Below are 19,825 nucleotides of genomic sequence, written 5' to 3' on the forward strand. Positions count from 1 at the left end.
TTTTCCAACAGTATCTTTTTATTAGTGTAATGCTCACACTTTTATTACAGTCAATGAAAATGGTCTCTGCCACAGTCATGACAACAAACTCAAACTGGCAACAATAGCCTCCAAATTCATCATATAAATCATAAGTGGAAGACAATATGGTGCATCTACACTTGTTGACTTGTTATGATGCAACTAGTATTAAAATAAGATACAGTATATAATATTAAAAGTAGATTGTCTTTACTTTCTTCCATTGAGTATAATAACCATTGTAAAACATACAGTATACAGTAGTAGTTTGCAAATGTGTCAGTGTATGTTTTTTTGTGTGAGAGAGAGAGAGAATTGAAAGAACAACAAAATAAATTAAAAAAACAGTGATCCTTTAGGACAAAAAAAAAATCCTCTGAGTAGGTTTTTCCCAGTCCCACAGTTATGCAATAGAATGTGCTGTTATGCTGAAATTGACAGGTGAATTGTCAAGCACTTACAAAATGTTCAAATCTTGACATTTACTTCATGTTAATTTCTGGTCAAAGTTCCTCCATCTGTCATCGAAACAGGAGTGCAACTATCATGACGTTTACACACAAGGATTAATTCAAGTTATTTTCCTGGAAAAGAAAACACACTTTTATAACACTGTGAAGTAAAAACAAAAGACCAAGACATATTATATTGAACTCAGTATCTTGCTTACTGTCTTTTTCGTCGTGAATAAAGCTGGACCAGACCATATGCAAGTGCAGGCCAAAGTATTGTCATCACCATGGTAATTGGAGAATGGTCAAATGGCCACCAAGATGGTGTCAAAAACTGTAGAGAAGCGCAAAACATATTATAATGTGGTTCCAGTGATAACAATAACTGTCAATCTTTTATTTAAACACTTTGAAGGAAATACTGGATGTTAATACCTTTTGTGCTACAGGTAGAGCGTCTGCACACTTTGATAATGATGATTTTGACTTGAAATGGGAAATTACAGAAACATACTGGTTAAATAAAACAAACAATTGGTAGTGTTGTGAAAGTTCGCTTTCTACGCAAACTAGTTCAAAGTTTAGTTCAGAAACGTTAAAATCATCTAGTTCAGTTGTTAGTTCATAATTCAAAAGTTTATGGTTCCAAAAATGAACAGGTTGATAGTTGTTGGTTTTATTTTATTTGAGGAAAAATTTTGCTTGAATAGTCTTTTTTTTTTTAATGAGTAATTAAAACAAAAACAGGATTGTCATTTTTAATGTGCAGGGTGATACTAAGTAGGAACCGAGTCGTCCCAAACTCAACTAAACCCCACTCTCGTCTTCAGGCCACCGTAAAATGAACGTTCATGAATTTTCATCCAAAGAACTTGTTCAGGTACAACACTGCCAATTGGACACACATGAGACCAAACATAAAAATTCTGTAAAAAATTCAAGATAATAATGCTAATTTTTGATCGGCACTGTGCAGTAGTACAGTATGTTGCTATGTTAAGGTCTACGCCACTGCAAATTACAACTACAGAATAGTGTCAATTATGACCCCTCTAATAATAAATAGAGCCTTAAAAAATACATTTTAATAATGATCATCATCCAGAGTGGGTTTTTAGAGTATGTTGTGTCTGGTGACACCATATTTAGTGTAGTATACACTATAGAGGGGTTATACTGTGATGACGGAAACAGTAAATGAGTTAAATAAACTAAACCACATTGAGTTATCAAGGTTGACCCTTAAAACAAGGCAGTTTTGTGAATGGTTTGTCATTTACTTTGTAGAGCAGCATAGTCTACAGCACACTTTTTATTTTGTTTTTTTGAAAGACCCAGAGCGTTACCTGTGCTACAGTGAGCCCCTCCAAAGTGTGCAGCCGATGTAGCACATCGGCCATGTCTTTCTGCAACCTCAAAAGAGTTGCAACTATTTGCTCATTGACGTTCCCCCAAGAAGCAGTGCTGGGGCGTGTGCACTGTGATGTACGGTCACAGGTACGCAAACACAGTTGAGAACTGCAAGGATTCTTTGGAGACTCTGAAAGATAAGACAGAAAGTGCAGACTTGCCATGACGACCTCTAAAAATACTGTAATTAGCTGTAGAATGGGTTATACTTATTGTTCGATATTTACCTCTTACAAACTTGTGAGGCTCTTTATGGTAAGAATTGCCTCGGAGTGAACAGCCTTCTGCTTTAAGGGTGGAGGAGCTCTCTAACCAAAGATCATGCTCCTTCCCCAAAGCAGATGTTGATCCACCTGACTGGGTGTGTGATATAGACAGAATCTTGTTGGAGAAACATGACATTATGTTAAGTCAACTGAAGAGGGGGGAAATGCAGCTGAAATGAAATATTGCACATAAATACAAATTGAACATGAACACAATTTAACCTAACACAATTTACATGCATTCATCCATTCTCCTGTACGACTTATCCTTGCTAAGTAAAACAGTAAGAAAGTTAAATCAATACAAACAAATAAGACACTAAAACAAGGGCAGAATCTCAAGCTGTGTGAAAAAACAAGGTATTTAAAAAAGGGGTTTAAGGCAGGTTGTCTCCCAACAGCTGATAAAAAGATTAAAACTATTCAGATTGAGTGAATATTTCAGTTCATCTAACACACACTGAACTGAATTTAATGTTCATTATAGGTTACAATTAGCTATGATTCTTGTAATGCTGTGAATCAAGCTTGAGAAAGAGCACTCTGTGCCATTAGCTACGAACAAACTGTTTCACAGCTTCAGAAAACTTTCTCAGCTCATTTTCAAAACAAAAATAAATATGCAAATGTTCCACATTATGGAACGTAACCCTTAAATGTGGAACAAACCTTCTCCATGGCTGGATGATCCATTGGATCACAGAATTCCTCATTATCAGAGTCTGCCAAATGGAAGTTCTTTTCAGCAACATCATTGTGATCTAAAACAAAAATATACTGCACTATAGCATGTTCTTTGAATCTGAATAATAGTAGTAAATCTGAAACTGTAAAAACAACACAATAATTAAAGTAAGCAACAAAGATCAGCAGAGTGCAGAATATGCCACAATTTAGACCCGATGGTCATAAATCTAGTTTACTTTCACCAAATTGTCAGGTGCATGCGTGCAAATGAAAATGCCCTCGGTCTACCGGAACACCCAGCATTGCTCAGCCAAATTCCTAAACACGGTAAACTAGACTTTACCTGGCACAAAAACAAAGACGCTCCAGTTTTTACGCCGAGCGCACGTGCGCTGTCTATGAAAATAGAGCCCACTGCTAAATGGAACAACCATAATTAAGACAACAGGATGAAGATAATTGAAAACTTAGTCTTATCTTTAATGCCTACTGTTACCGATCAAGTGTCCATTATAGTCCATGTAGATGGGGCTGCATGTGTTGTGCTCTTTTGAGTAGACCAGCTCCTCTTCCTCCACCTCACTATTGAGGGAGCTGTGGGTCCCAATGGTCGAGGAAGACATGCTAGGTTCCACGCTGCTGCTGGACCACCTGGTGTAACACCTCCACCCTGCGTCCTGTGGCGTGTGCAGCCTCGGCGCAGGGCTCAACTCTGTCACAAGAGTGGAAAGGAAAAATAGAAATCATCTAAACATATGGAACACTTTTTGGTAATGCTGATATCAACTACAATACCAGTAATACCTTGTTTTCCATCTGACTTGTCTTCGTCTATATTGTCTTCACTCATTTCACCTTTTCTCAGATATTCGCCACCTTCCTCACATTGAACTGCCTCCTCCCCATTAAAACTCAGGCCACTTTCTTCTTCTTCAAAGTTTTGTATATCATCCCACAGATCTCCATAGCCTGTAAAGGGACACATCAGTCATCAAATTTGTTGTTTTGTTGCACATAAATATCATTGTCAACATCAGCCAAAATATTGACTTAATGGAACACATTATTTCTACTAATTCTCCTTACAATATATTTGAACATAGCAACATAAACAAAGACCAACAAGTGCAATACACAACAGTGTAAAATGACAAATCACACATGATTGTTCACTTTGAGCACCAGTTGATTATTTACTTGACATATAGACATAAACCTGATACTTAAAATACTTGCCTTCCATTGCGGGTTTCATTGGACTGACCAAATCTATAGATAAAAGAAAGAAAGTGCACAGAATATGAAGTTAAGACAATTAAAATAAATATTTGCATCCCTCTGGCTCCTGATTAATGTATACACCTGCTTCCTTTGCAAAAGGTCTTGTGAAAGTTCTGCTGTCCACCTCATTCTCTTCACCCCCATCATCTTCTTCTTCTTCTTCCATGTAGAAGTTGCCAAGCTGCTGCACCAAGTCAGAAACTTCATTTGAGACTGGCATGGTCTCCAAAATCTGGCGTGATACAGTTGTAATAATTTTAGTTTGCGATAGTTACTGTAGAGCACATGTGAATAATTTGTTTAATTAAACATTGTTTAATAAATGTATTAGACCTGCCACCAACTTTTTTTTCAGTAAGCTCTCAAACATCTTTACCAGTAATGAGGATTTTTTTAAACTGAATTCACTCATCAATTAAGCATAACATTCAACAAGTATAAGATTAGTTTCTGCTTAAAAATATAAGCCAGTTATTACAATTGTACATCTCAAGCAAGTTTTCTGTTTTTTGTTTGTAGAATAATACACAAATAAAAACATGTAACATGAAAATTCATAACTAAATGTAAAGGTAAAAGTAATTAAAATGATTACAGACAATGGAAAAAAACGATATACCTACAAACCTTTTAACTAAAGATAAAATGATTATATAATATGTAAATGTAACACAATCTGTACTTAATTGATGTTGTTGTAAGTCAGTTACACATGACACATATTTTTGCTAGATTTAAATTGAAATTTAAAAGTAGGGTATAAACATAAATACACATTTGGCGATTTGGTTCCAAACTAATTTATTAACATGAAAACAAGAAAAAGTTTACCAGCTGGATGTTTTCAACATAATTCTTCATGGCTTCTTCCTTTGTCATGTTACCTAAAGAGCTCCATGCATCCCTGGCCAAAACAAACAAACAAACAAACACAAAACTGAAATTAAAAATCAATAAATGTGAATGTAAATTTAAAATCAATAAAGTGGTGTCAAATCTCATCCTGCTGAGAGTTGTACCTATGATATGTTTACCATTTGTTTTTTTCATGCGACTCCCAGAAACAAGTTGGTCTGGTGAAGTTGCAAGGCCCCATGGTGGCTTGCTTGTAGTAACTATAAAACATCAGCATCATGTCATCTGACAGCTGGAAAGGACCTAAGGGAGATACAGTAAATGTAACATAGACATTGTGAACATGCACGGGTAAGACCGTCGATTGCAATACATGTGAGCTTCTGGGGGTGTTATTGGACTTGACTGTTCAGTTAATCAGCTTGATGAACAGAAGGTGAGCCTAAAACTCTGCATGTAGGTCATCTTGAGCCACACACTGTTACTGTGTACAGGTAACGTACTAACGACAATAGCATATCATTGTGTGTTTTACAAATGCATCTAATTAAAACAAACGTTAACGCCATTATGTCAATTCTTTCCCATAATGTATAGAAAAGTCAACCTTCTTTCGGTAAGCTCCAGATCACTTTAACAGCAGCAGCAAATTTAGCCTGCAGGGTGTGTTGGTCCTCCTCCTGCGCCATGGTGACCACCAACGCGAGTCCTCACCTTTCAACAAAAACATGATGGAGAAAATGTCAAAAACTAACTCCAAGGTAAATAACGGTGCCGTTCATATGTCAATAAATATAGTCCTAAATCGAATCCTAATCAATACGTCCTATTTTATACCCGTTGTATTGATAATTAAAAAGCACGTTAAAAATATGTGACTTGCTTTTAACTCACCACAAAATGTCCTTCTTTACATTGAAAATCTGCAAAATGCAGATTGTTGTGATAACATAATGTTGTGATGTTAAAAATGAATCTCGACTCGGAAGATTCCAAATTAGCAGAAGAGACGGTAAAATCAATTTGGGAAATGTAGTTCTTTAAGAAGATTAACTCCCGGCCAGTTCCGTAATTCCCATAATGCTTTGGGAAAGAGGGATTTAAACCGCAGTAATTAATGGGAAATGTAGTCCATAGACGTAGGTATTTTTGACAGCCCTAACGGCGAGCTCAAGTGACAAATTATGTTATATCTGTAATTAAAACAACAACAACAACATAAAAGTTTAACAATTCAACGTATTTTTTTTTAAATCAAGGCAATGTGTATTATTATTATTATTATTATTATTATTATTATTATTATTATTATTATTATTATTATTATTATTATTATTATTATTATTATTATTATTATTATTATTATTATTACCTCTCAGTCATTCACTGCGATTGTCGTGTTTTTTCTCTTCTTTTTAACGTAGCTCCGAGTTCGTACTAGTAGCCGTCGTGCATCGCAGGCTACGGCCAAGCAATTCCAGACGGGGGAGCCCCTCACTTTCTCGGCCACAGAGCAGCATCACCGCCTCGCCTCACCGAACAAGGCAGGGAGAGGAGAGAAATGCAAAGGGATGTAAGATGGCAGAGCTACAAATGTTGTTAGAGGAGGAAATCCCTGCCGGTAAACGAGCTCTTGTGGAGAGCTATCAGAACCTTTCCCGGGTGGCGGAATACTGTGAAAACAACTATGTTCAGGTAAGATATATGGCGTTCCGTTCGATAATTTGATGATTATCTTCGTCGTGTCTGCGGTGCTGGGGTGGGAGAAGTGGGACGGTGACCACAGGGACAGGAAATACGCGTTGAAATGATCTCCAAACCGATACAAAAGTGTCATTTTCACCCACTATAACGATTCAGTGGTCTAACGTGGTGACAGTAATACGAATACTTTGTAGTTGTTCAAACGGAGGTTCCCATCGATGTGTTAAAAGCTGCCGGTGGTTGTGGAGGGTGTGTCGTTGTTCTGCCCAAGTGTTTAGTCACGGACTGCAGTTTACGACATAACGTGCTACTACTAGTCGATATATAAAACAACATTTACGATGTCTTTTACCGGTTATGCCTAAACAAGTGCCATATTGCATATCATAGCGTTAGAACATTTTGTTTTTCGTAATGTACAGCATTTTCTTCCGTTGGTTTGACAATGGTGAGCTAGCGTCCGATTTTTACAGAACACTTGCGCTAGAAAAGCTGGGACCCATTATCGCTTAACGAATAGACAACAATTAAATTACTATGTTAACTGTTCTTATTTCCTGCAAGTCATTAAATAGGCCTGCAAATATTCCAAGTTGAATGTGATGGAATTGAATGCATTTACAATGCAGGCGCAGGTTAGTGAGAGGTCTGCATATTTGGTTATGTACTGTACACACATACTGGATTCAGTGATCCATTGCGAAAGGCTTTATATTTGTAAGTAAGAATGCTACGTATTGGAATATTACACAGATTGTCTTATTCAATATGTTGCCTCTTTTAAAGCTAAATAAGGTTACCAAAATACCAGGAACACATCTCATGATGCAGTGGCACACCACTTCGAAATGCAACCACAGTGATACTTATTTTCCTTTCGGCTTTAGGGGTCGCCACCGCGAATCAGTTGCCTCCATCTAACCCTGTCCTCTGCATCCTCTGCTCTCACACCAACTACCTTCATGTCCTCTTTAACTACATCCATAAACACCCTCTTTGGTCTTCCTCTCGACAAGAGGCCTGGCATTTGAAAACTCAGCATCATTCTGCCAATATATTCACAATCTTCAATATGTAACTCAAAACTCATTACATATAAGAAAGGCAGAATTTCGCACCATGTAGTGGGTGTAATCAGACTGTGCAAGTGTACCTATATGGCATAGACATTTAAATCAAATGCAATAGTGTGTGTGTTTATTGTTATCGTTCAGCCATCCAATAAACATTTTACAATACTTATGGTAAAATGTGGGGAATTTGGAGATTACTGCTCAGAAGATATGATGCTTCACCTCAATGTGAGTGCTTTCAGAAAGTAAACAAGGGTGACAAACATAACAAGCACATTGTTTTTTGAGATTAATAACAGATAGATTTTAATACAAACTTCAGTGCGAATAGAGTTTAAATACAAACTGGTGGCTAGTCTAAGAAGTGCCTGTTTGATTCTCCTTAGGCAAGGTCATATATGTATAGTTGCACACATGAACATCCGTAAGTACCATACCATACCATACCAGATTGAATAAACAAAAAAACTTACTACAGCTAACTACTCAAAACCACAAACTTTCTTGGAGGAGCTAAAATAAGCTAAATTATGAAACAAATGACAAACATGACTACTGTACTCCAAATTAAATTTGTGACAATGCTATCCCCCAAAAAATAAAAAAAAAAAATCATTATCTGTTTTCGTATTGATTAATGTTTTAATATACAGTAGTCAAGGGGAAATGCCAAATCCGTGACAATCCATTCGGACAAAGAAACATATTATTTCCTAGATGTTAGAAAAGATTATGTTAGAAAAAACAGAGCTCAGTTTTGAAGTCTCTCCCTCCCTTTCAAAATGTGCCGGTATCATCCAAATATAGCGACTCTCTGTCCAAAAATATATTTCTTGTCATCAACCTTAATTTGTGCTACATTATATTTTTTATTGCCTTCTTTGAAGCTTTTAAATGATGTTAATTGATGCTTCACCAGCCGTTCATCACAAATAAAAATTTGTGACACAAATGTCCGCACATATTTCTATGAGAGGGAATGCTGCTGCTGATTCCCTCCAAAATCTCCCTACAGCTCCCATGATTCCTTCTGACTAATGGGTGTTTCAGTTATGACTCACAAACATCTCACATGACTTTCCATTCTTTCATGGTAGTACAATGTTAAATTTGACTACATATTACTTTGACTGGAGCTCTCACAAAAGCATGAATATAAAGAGTTTTTTGTTTTTGTTTGGTGGTTTAGCGATCTGCATGTGTGCCTCAGAGTTGAGAGGTCCCGGGTTTGAGCCTTGTCTCAGGTCCTCCTGTCATGTGTGGACTTTGCATGTTCTCTATATGGGTTTTCTCTATGTGCTCCAACTTCCTGTCACATTTCAATACCACGGGTTTCTTAACTCTCGTGCCCCGAAAGAAACACAGTTTAACATTCTGCCTGCCTGGTATCCTAATCCATCAATTCTGGCCCAACAACATTGATTGACTGAAGTTCAGCAAAAGCTTCTTGATTGCAGTATAAATTAGGGGTGCACCGATCACAATTTTCTGGCCGATCACCGATCTCCGATCTTCAATCTTTTAAAAAGTCTGACCTGCCAATCCCGATTTTTGCCAATCTCGATTTTTTTCATAACAAGCAGCATACACCTTCAGAGTTCCAATCTTATTTTATTGGAAAACATTGAACAATATCCGTGAAATAATACAAACCGTTTGTTTTGACTGCAAATTAAGTAGTACTCTGAAATAAAAATGAAAAGCCTATTAGTCGTCTCAGCAGAAGAGGACAGTGGCTGACTTTTTCAGACCTCTGAGGAGGGAGATGAGATCGGTGGAAAAGATCAGTTTATATTTAAGGGATCGGCCGATCACCGATCCCCCAAAACTAAGGAAATCGGAGCCGATAAATCGGTGCACGCCTAGTATAAGTGCCTTCAATGAAACAGTCACATGTCTGTATGTATTTATTACTTATTGATTGATTTGTTACAATTAAGGCCTTCAAATTCATACATTAATTTTGGTATAACTGCATATCACAGTGTTAAGGCAATGCATGGTGTGGACTGTGCAGTCATACTCAAATCTATTTTTTCATTATCATTATGTTTGGAAACACTCCCGTCGGCAAACCTGAATGTGTTCAATCAGGATATCGGATGGTTTTTCATTCACAATTAGTCTGGGCATAGACAATCTCACGGTGCTATGTAGAGGTGTCTGTCTCTTCATCGATCATAAACGATATGTAGAAGGCAGAGGTGATTTTATCACCAGTGTTCAGTCCGTGCAGACTGAACTCATATGAGCAACCCTAGCAACAAATACAAACAACAATGGAAACCTGCTTGAGTGGGAGCATTTAAAGATATGCACTAGGACTAATGCACCCAGAATAAGTTCTTCCTCGTGCATGTTGAAAAACTGGCCTCATTTCCAACCAGTGTGGATGTACAGTAATTTCTGGACTATAAGGCGCACCTGACTGTAAGCCGTGCTAGCTAAATTTAGGGAATACTCAAGTTTGTTACACCTATAAGCCGCACCCGCGTGTAAGACGCAGGTGTTTTAATGTTACCGCACCGAGTTCCCGCTAATTTCTTTTCCATAATGAGGGCGCAAATTGTCTTGCTCTCGTTCTGTCTCTCCTACTGTATTTGGGCTCACTTTGTTTGTTTTGCTCTGCCTGTTGCTCTTGTGCTTCCTTTATAGTGCGCACCATTGTGATCTGATGGATAAGCCACACCTTTGTATTAGCCGCAGGGTCGAATGTAAGTGAAAAAAGTAGCGGCTTATAGTCCAGAAATTTTTGGCGTACCGAGCCCTGCACAACTGGGGACATGATCCAACACAGCATTGTTGGCGTCAAAGAGTACAGGCTCTTACACAAATGTCTTTTTGGCACTGTTATAAACTCAATCTTAATGTCCAAAGAACAAATAATGCCGGTACTATTACACTGACACACATTTTGAATGTCCGTAGATGATGAATCATCATGATTTTATGGCATTTAAACACCATTGTTGGGATTTTAGATGAGAGATTTAAAACGAGGCAAAGGATAATCCTCGAGCCTGAACAGAATAACATCAAATCCAAGTGTTAGAACCTTTTACAAAACAGATGAGAATTTGGATAGTGTGTTCATTTATTATGTTTAGCCGCTGGAAAGATTGTTTTTATCCCCTGCATACTGTGTATATAGTGTAGCATATAGACTTATACTGTAATAATGACCACCAGGGGCTGTTAATTTATTAATTCATAATGGTAAATGTTATGTCATGCTAGCTGTATTTCTGGGCTTGTGGTTGTGGTTAACTAACATGAGCAGAGGTCCCCAACCCTGGTCCTCAGGGACCAGTATCCAGCCTGTTTTCCATGCCTCCCACAGCCAACACAGGTGATTCATATCATCAGCTAATCAGCAATCTCTGGAGAAGGCTGATAACGATCTCCACCTGTGTTGGCTGTGGGAGGCATGGAAAACAGGCTGGATACCGGTCCCTGAGGACCAGGGTTGGGGACCTCTGAACATGAGAACATATTCCATGGGTTATTGTATCTAACTAAAGGAGTTGGTTCTGGTTTGTGTTTCTCCATCAAAAGGATCAGTCTGCCTTTTGGATGATGCACTACTGTGTTGTAACCACTGCAGAAAACAGTCAATTGCTCCTTGCACAATTCCATGTGTAGTTCACTACATGCCAATTGATTTTAGAAATGATCCCGAAGCCATTAACCAATTAAGTTGTCATGACAAGAATGTGTGTGTGTGTGTGTGTGTGGTTCAAAAAAACAGATGTAGCTCTCGAAACACATATCTATGGTTTCATAGCGATGATGTATGGTGTTCGTACACATTTTGTTTAAATATGTTGAAGTGGACAACATTATAACTTCTGTGCCCATATAATGCATCTCTACTGTATGAAGTGATTTTTGAGTGTTTTGTGTTTCTCTCAGCTAATAAATACATGTGGCATGCTTAATCTGCATGTTTCCATAAATATCAAGTTATGATCAAATCAGTGTCTTTATATTTTACTAAGTTTGGGGGTTCATTTGTTGTCACTTAATTTGGGTTTATTTCTTAGGACGAGTGATTTTTTAAAAGGTTTTTTTGTAGTAAATTGTGTCATTCAAAGCACGTTCCCGCTTCTGTACATTGCTTTTACAAACAAACAGAGTGAAGCTATTTGAGCAAATTTTCCGTACTCTGTAATGACTATTAAAAAGCAAGCAAACAAACCAACAAACAAACAAAAAGGACCCCTGCTAAGAAACAGGAATCTTGTATTAACATGTTGCAAAAGTCGTGACTTACATAATGGACCCTTTTAACCCAAGATATGTGCTTCAAATCCACCAATATGTTGTGGAGGTCGCATTGCCTCACTTGTTCAACTTTTCATAAAGAATACTATAGACTTCGAGAGGGCTGGTTATGGACAGGTATGGACTAACAGAGTCAGAGCAATGCAGTTTGATGGCTAATTTGAGGTTGTTTAATTGATGAAAATAATCTTAAATGCTAAGGATCATCCATCCATCAATTCTCTGAACTGCATGTTTACTTATATTTTTTTTTTTAAATTTTTTTTAACAAAATGGAAATTTACCCCATGAGGAAGCACCTATTTTCACATTATATGGAAAGAATACCTATTTTTTGCTTGCATGTCTGTGGAAGTTGATGCCCAGAAAAAAATTGAAATCGGGAGTAACAAAGTGATTGCAGAAGGGGAAAAAACAAAAATCTTAACTTATTTTAAATAATGCTACTGTCGTTTGCTTTTTGCTATATGGAAAGTTGGGTGAAAAAAACAAACAAAATTTGTAATCTGATTTTTAAATTTTAAGGCCCGATATTCCAAAGCTCTATAGTGTATATTGAAATCTGCTTTTGACATTAAGGCTGGTCAAATGTATTTATATAGCCCTTAATCACAAATTGCACAAATAATTCAAGATTTTTAACACTTAATTCATTAAAACAACAACAATGTGTATTTTTGCTTCTCTCCAATGGAGTGAATGGTGGATATGTGTTGTCTAAAATTCAAGTATTGTACACACATTCTGGCAGCAACTGGCCACAAAAAAGCAAAATATATGTGCATACATTGGAAACACAACAATCTAATAGGTAAACAAAGTCAAAATGATCATAAACTGGAGGTACAGGATTTCAATCAGACCACACTGGTATATTGGCTACTTTATGGATGGAATGTGCCTTTTTTGTCATCCAAAACCTAACTGGTAAAGCTATTAATATATGAAAAATTTCTTTGAATTTCCTGTGTAATTGATGTAGTTTACATTTATTTCCTTCTGTGTTTGGTTAAAGCATTTTTTTTTTTAGTCATGGCAGTGTGTCTTATTTGATAGAAGGAAAGGATATGAGTCACGTACACACCCAACAGAACTGTAGCATATTAAACTTTGCAGTCATGATTACAGTACTTCCCTGAGTACCATCAAAAAAAACTTCCTCCTCAAAAGAGTAGATCAACGTGGAGCCTTGTTTTGCCTCCCAACTATAAATATGTCTTTCAGTTCCTCCAGCTATTTAAAGACACATGGAAACAGATGGTTCAAGCAGACGGGTGAAGGTTTGTGATTCTATGAAATGTTCACTCACTTGGCTTGACTCCAACCATGCACCTGTCCCATGTTGTTCATTTGGGAGCTTCACAAAGTTGTTACCACTTGAGGAACATGGACTTATTGCTTGGGTAATATAGACAGGGTTTTCCAAATAACGCAAAGAATGGACTCTCTAATGAAAAAATGGCTGTTCTGATTAAATGTAGTGACACATCGATGTAGGAATCCAGCAGATCATGTCACATGAAAACAGTTGACCTGAGTTCTTCAATCAGAATGATTTCAATCGAAATGACAAAAAAAAAAAAGTCTACACAGTATGGCTACTGTCTACTGGAAAACTCATATTGTCTTGCTCTTCTCCTTGTCCAGGCTCAAGACAAGAGGAAGGCCCTGGAGGAGACCAAGTCCTACACCACCCAGTCTCTGGCCAGCGTGGCTTACCAAATCAATGCCTTAGCCAACAATGTGCTCCAGCTACTGGACATCCAGGCCTCGCAACTGCGACGTATGGAGTCCTCCATCAACCACATCTCACAGGTACATAAAACACACCAGTAGAAGATCTATTCACACCAGCACCAATGCATCTGTGTCAATCTTTTCAAATGCCCATTAGTATGTTTAAAGGTCTTTATTATTGCTGAACGTGCATTATATGTGTAAAATGTAAACTTTTATTTGCTAACTCAATTTCAGCATGGCTGACTTGAGAGTTTTTCTCTTTTGAATTCCATCCTGTCATAAGTTCATTAAGATGCAATTTCCATAAGTACCGGTATGCTCTTAAATTATACTGTATATTAATGGGTGGAGTGCATTATTAGTGTGCTGTTTCCGATATATGGTTATTTTCTTACTCATTTTTGGGGGTTTGATTACGGTATTTTATACTTACAGTAACAAGGTTAAAAATAGCTTCTTCTTTTTTTTAAGGAGCATTTTTGCTAATCACTAATGTAATTTGGGAAGCAACTTTGTAATATTGAGGCACAATTTTTTTTGCAGGTTAATCCTGGGAACCTGAAGCAAGAGCTTAATTTAAAAAATCTGACTACTGTATAAGGGCTCAGTAACAGCAAACATTTTTTATTTTCAATCAATAATTAATTGAGGGCCACTGAGTGCGGGCGTCCAGCCCGTGGGCCGCCAGTTGCCCATCCCTCCCTAAATATTATTTATCCAATTCCAGTGACTTTCGGTTAGACTATAATTTACTTTTCTCCCTTTTTTAACGTCAGTTTATGCTTAATAATTTCATTAAATAAGAATCTTTATTTTCTACATTACATCACATTGGGAAAGTCAACCCAAAAATGTTCATTACAATAATATATTCTATGTAGCCCCACTAGTCTAAACGTGGTATTCTGATTAATATTGTGTTTGTTGAATTTGAGTTAAGTAGCAAAATCCACCCGTTTTTATTCATCTGTGGGGGTGGCCATTTTGCCACCTGCTGTTGACTGAATATTATACCATGGGGCTGCATAGAATATATTAATGTGAAGAAAATGTTTGGGTTGCCTCTTTCACAATTGGGTGTACATTCACATTTTCATATCAGTACAAAGTGTTAAATAATAATAATAATAATAATAATAATAAATAAACAAATATATATATAATACTCAGAGGTTAAAACGCACGCAGATTGCTAGCCACAATTCTACCCATGATCAAAACCGCTCATCTTATGCTTGTCAACAAATTAACCCACAATTACACCAAGGCCCTTTTAGCCACTGACTAAAGTTAAGTCTTTTTTTGTTATTAAGTACCAGCATTACTGGCTCACAAGTCCACAAAGGTGGACTGAAAGGAATGAAATTGCAAGGATATGGAGGCTTATCATGCTCCAGTACCTTCAGTCTCAAGCACTTAGCTTGCATGTACCAAAACCAAACAGCCGTCCATCCAACTATAAAGTCCAAAATGTAGTGTTAGATATTGCTATAAAGGGCATCAATCATACAAGAGCTGCCAAACATTCACACCTCTCGGCCCCTCTTTCTTCATTATTCCTTTTCTCATGCTCTTTCCTTTCCTATTTCTGTGCTTCACAAGGCCATGCCCCTCGGCCTGTCAGCCAGTGAATGTCCCCTCCCTGTGCGCTTCATTAAGCTTGTCAGGGATGAAGTGAAATCCTGACACTGGCACTCACGCTTGCTTAGCATTTTCAATTCCCATTTTACTCCACAAGCTTCAGGTTGGAGCACAGTTTGAGGCTCTCTGCTCTGTCATGTTGGTCCTCAGACGTGAACTGTTATGGTCCGCTCGTCTTCCTGATATTTGTGTTATAGCTGTAATTGGGCAATGATGGCATCCATCCATCCATCTATTAATTCATTCATTCATTCATTCTCTTCCGCTTATCGGATTACGGAGGCAGCAGTTTAAGCATGGAAGCCCAGACTTTCCTCTCAACTTCGTTCAGATTCTCCTGGGCGATCCTGAGGTGTCCGGGGTCATTCCCAGTGCCCCAGGCCATAGGACATACCCGGAACATCTCACCACCTCACTAGGTGACATCCTAACAAGATGTCCAAGTTGGCTCCTCTCAATGTGGAGGAGCAATGGCTCTGAACCCCTCGCAGATGATCGAGCTTCTCACCCAATCTCGAAGGGAGAGCCCGGACAACCCATGGAGGAATCTTTTTTGTCCGCTTCTATCCGGGATCTTGTTTGTAGTAATGCGCCTCCAGGCGAGGGAAATTGAGTTCCAAATATTTCTTTCATCCTAGGAGGCTTTAGTTTTTCTGATGAAGCATCCTCTCTAATATACTGAATTGCTGGTAGAGCTGCTCCATTCTCACCTGAAGGTCCAAACAAATGTCTCACACAGTACAGCCGTGCAGAGAAAATGAATTTTCTGAGGAAGATTTATTAGTCATAGCTTCAGACAGCTGCACTGTAGTACCTTCTGTTGCCACAAACAGACTGCAGAGCTTGGGCAGATGACCAGATGTTAATTAGGATCCATAGATCGCAAAAGAAAATGGTACTGAGAGCAGGGATAGAATTGTATGTGTGTGTGTTTGTTTCAAGTCTGAATTCAACTGCAACACAGCTAAAATGCTGATAAAATCCTGTCCGTACCTCAGGAACTGAAGCATTCATACTTCTTTATGTGACATACATTTCTCAATCAGTTCTTCTGTCTCTTGTTTTTTCTTCTCGGCGGGTCAATGCCTGCCCTCGTGTCTTCTTGCTTATCACCGACAGGAAACATACTTAAAAAAAAAAAAACAACAACTTCTGAGCTAATGTAGGAGTCTCGCCTCATTTTTCTGGAGGAAAAAAAAGGAACACACACAGCCATATCCCGTCATTAAAAGGGAGAGCACACCACATTATCTCAGTTGTGTTTTTTTTTGTGTTTTTTTACATTTACTTCCCCTATCAAAATATTTTTTTTCCCCCCCAATTAAGTTGTACAGGTTTTAGGTCACAATAATGGTGTACAAGTTTTTAAACAATTGATCTTGGTCGAAAGTTATTTTAGTTAACCAAAACTAACGAAATAACTAAAACTAAAATTCAAAAAACATTTTCGTTAACAAAATAAAATAAAGATGAAAATACTTTTTTAAAAAAACTAAAACTAACTGAAACTACATTTTACATTTACAAAACTAACTATAATTATAGTGAAAATGTTCTATGAGGCTTTGTGGTTGATTTTAAATGTGATCTAAGGACATTTCAGCATTTTTGAAATACGTAAAACTAACCATTAAAATAACTGTAACTAATAAACACTGAGCTGCCCTGAAAACTAATTAAAATTAACAAAAAAAAACTAAATACAAACTGAATATAATAAAAATTCCAAAACTATAATAACCCTTTGTTTTTGTTTTTTTTGTTGTTGTTGTTTTTCTTACACAAAATACGGGTATTTGATTAGTGGTGTATTGACTTTTTCTGTCCACCATATCTTCATCACAGTCAGGAAAGGGAAGCTGAGGAATGTGTTTGCTGTTCAAAACAGTTTTGCAGCACACTAGTTCTTAACACACAAAAGCGCTATCCTTCCAATGCGGACCTGAGCTCATTTATTACTTCGATGGAAATGCCTGTCAAATGTACTCTTCCTCCATTGGTCATGCCTGCAGCAGTAAGAGAAGAAGATTGTAGCAGTCAATTGTTGTATGACTTTTCTATTTGCTCTCCATGTTGCAACTGTGATTCAGGTTGTCTGTTGATAGAATATAAGAGCTCCTCACAGATAAACCCAGAATATGAAATATAATGAAATCGCAGCAGAATATTAACAGGAATTTAGGAGTGATCGTCTTCAAACACATTATTGAACAGCGTGTGTTCTTTTCTTTTCTTTTTTTTACTCATTGTTAATTTCCTGCTTTATCTCCTGCAGACGGTGGATATTCACAAGGAGAAGGTCGCCCGTCGTGAGATTGGCATCCTGACCACTAATAAAAACACCTCTCGCACGCATAAGATCATCGCCCCGGGCAACATGGAGCGGCCTGTGCGCTACATTCGAAAACCAATCGATTACACACTGCTGGATGATGTGGGGCACGGCGTAAAAGTAAGATGAATTTTGATCATTTCTCTCTTAATAAAATCAATAGCATTTCTGCTAATGCTGTCTTTTTATGCAAACATGCATTTTAATGCTAAGAGGCTGTTGTTTTAACATGCTAGTAAATGCACTAAAAACAACCTCACAATTCTGTAGTGTTGTGAACTGGAAAGAGCCAACTTTGCCACATGTGACCCTTCACTTTCTATGTAGAATCCGGCGGAAATGTTTTGTTGACTCTTTCCTGCCTCATGCTTGATGTGTATTCTCTCTCCCACATGAAGCGTCTGTTCCCTGCCTTTGCTCGCTTTTTTTTGACAAAGCAGTGTGTGTGTTAGTGCCCCTGTGAATGTGTCGACATAGTTTGGTGCATTGATTGCTGGTGTCATTTGTTTCCCCGCGGCATATTGAGTCGGTCTATTCATCCGGCTTTCTGTGTCTGTGTCTGCCAAGATAGTGTCTGTCTTCTGGTTTTCAAACATCTCCTAATTCAAAATCGGGGGCTTGCTTCTCGGAAGGAGAGTTCACCCTCAGACAGATTTTATTCAAATGGATTAGTCAGGATTGCTGGAAATGATTGTCAGCAAAAATCACTATTTGCCGACAGATTTTTCTTTCCATGCTATTATTTTTAAAATGTATCCCATCTGGGCTAGCATCATCAGTCAGACTCAACACGAGACCTCAGTCTTAGAGGGGAAATCAACCCCCAAATTTTCTTTACGATAATATGTTGTGTGCGACCCCACTAGTGTAAACGCAGTATGCTGGTTAATATTGTGTTTGTGGAATTTGATTTAAGTTGCAAAATCCACCTGTTTTTATCAATTTTAGGGGGCAGCCATTTTACCCCTTGCCTTTGAATGAAAATGACATTGCAATTGCTCAGGGCTCAGGTAACAGTCAATCACAACTCAGCTTCAGAAAACAGGTGAGTTGTGATTGGTCGTTACCTGAGCAACTGTGATGTCATCTTCAGTCGCAAAACAAACAAAACAGACAAACAAAATGGCCTCCCTTTGAGATAGATAAAAACGCGGGGATTGATTTGGCAGCTTAACTCATAGTCCACAAACGCAATATTAATCAGAATACCGTGTTTAGACTAGCGGGGCTACATCGATTTTGGATTGACTTCCCCTTTAAGTAGGGCACATACAATGCATGGGGGGCCCAAAGTATTATTATTATTAGGGGTGTTAAAAAAATTGGTTCGGCAATATATCGCGATATTACAGCGCACAATTCTGAAATCGATTCGATATGCGGCCGCATTGATGTTTAAACATAAATTTTTGATGGAAATAATCAACGAAATGTCTTACTTAGGGTTAGAATCAAGCATGGAAGAATGTTATATTAATGGAACATTAAGCCTTAATATTTTATTTCAATGCCGTTCGAACATGAAGCAGATAGCAACAGATTGTTTGTTAAATACAGTGGCTCACAATTGCAAGCCTGAAGTGTCAGATAAATACATTTTCATACAAATCTTACAGTGTACATGTACACGTTTACTGATTAGTATTTTCTAAATTTGAGTTTTTAAAAAATCGCAATAATCAATTTATGGATTCGTATCGAATCGTGACCTATGAATCGTGACACGGATCGAATCGCCAGGTACTAGGCAATTCACACCCCTAATTATAATAGTACTTAGTTTGCTTTGCTCCATATTTTTCATGATCACACAACAAAAACTTGCAGATTGGAGAATGTTTGGGACTGTTGCGCTACATTTTGGCCACATTCATATATTTAGCCGTAAGTCAGGTAACAGTTTTGCTTAGTCTGTTACAGTAGAGTTTTGAATGATGAGAAGCACCTGTTTTATTATTGATGGCTGTACTCACCCTGTCACCATCATTTTTACCAGAGCTTTCCAGGGTAACATAATCAGAGAGCCACTTATGGGATTCCGGGACCTCACTGAGCTTTACTGACACAGTTCAGTTTTCA

General features: G+C 37.7%; 2 protein-coding genes across 5 annotated transcripts in view; one reads left to right on the forward strand and one right to left on the reverse strand.

The window, feature by feature from the left end:
- On the reverse strand, nt 1-6,011 carry LOC144043382 (acyl-CoA-binding domain-containing protein 5-B-like). Of its 3 annotated transcripts, none has more exons than XM_077556958.1 (14): nt 5,867-6,011; nt 5,580-5,686; nt 5,152-5,275; nt 4,949-5,021; nt 4,199-4,349; nt 4,073-4,105; nt 3,641-3,805; nt 3,333-3,548; nt 2,819-2,910; nt 2,111-2,240; nt 1,820-2,013; nt 909-959; nt 692-807; nt 1-605 (listed from the first exon to the last, which is right to left on the reverse strand). In XM_077556958.1, the coding sequence occupies exons 2-14, from the start codon at nt 5,659-5,661 to the stop codon at nt 593-595; spliced, it is 1,440 nt and encodes a 479-aa protein (XP_077413084.1). In that variant the 5' UTR covers nt 5,662-5,686; nt 5,867-6,011; the 3' UTR covers nt 1-592. The 3 variants fall into 3 exon arrangements, with proteins under 3 accessions (XP_077413084.1, XP_077413083.1, XP_077413085.1); XM_077556957.1 differs by having other exon boundaries at nt 2,111-2,264; XM_077556959.1 differs by having other exon boundaries at nt 2,111-2,264; nt 5,152-5,232; nt 5,867-6,000.
- Nucleotides 5,412-19,825, forward strand: part of abi1b (abl-interactor 1b) — a 22,744-nt gene continuing 8,330 nt past the window's right edge. For both annotated transcript variants that reach the window (XM_077556955.1, XM_077556956.1), the window contains exons 1-5: nt 5,412-5,466; nt 5,570-5,733; nt 6,397-6,667; nt 13,681-13,848; nt 17,690-17,866. In XM_077556955.1, coding sequence (XP_077413081.1) covers nt 6,551-6,667; nt 13,681-13,848; nt 17,690-17,866 — 462 coding nt within the window. In that variant the 5' untranslated portion in view covers nt 5,412-5,466; nt 5,570-5,733; nt 6,397-6,550. The remainder of the gene's footprint in view (nt 5,467-5,569; nt 5,734-6,396; nt 6,668-13,680; nt 13,849-17,689; nt 17,867-19,825) is intronic.

This window comes from Vanacampus margaritifer, chromosome 2 (assembly GCF_051991255.1).
Source record: "Vanacampus margaritifer isolate UIUO_Vmar chromosome 2, RoL_Vmar_1.0, whole genome shotgun sequence".
Classification (NCBI taxonomy): Eukaryota; Metazoa; Chordata; class Actinopteri; order Syngnathiformes; family Syngnathidae; genus Vanacampus; species Vanacampus margaritifer.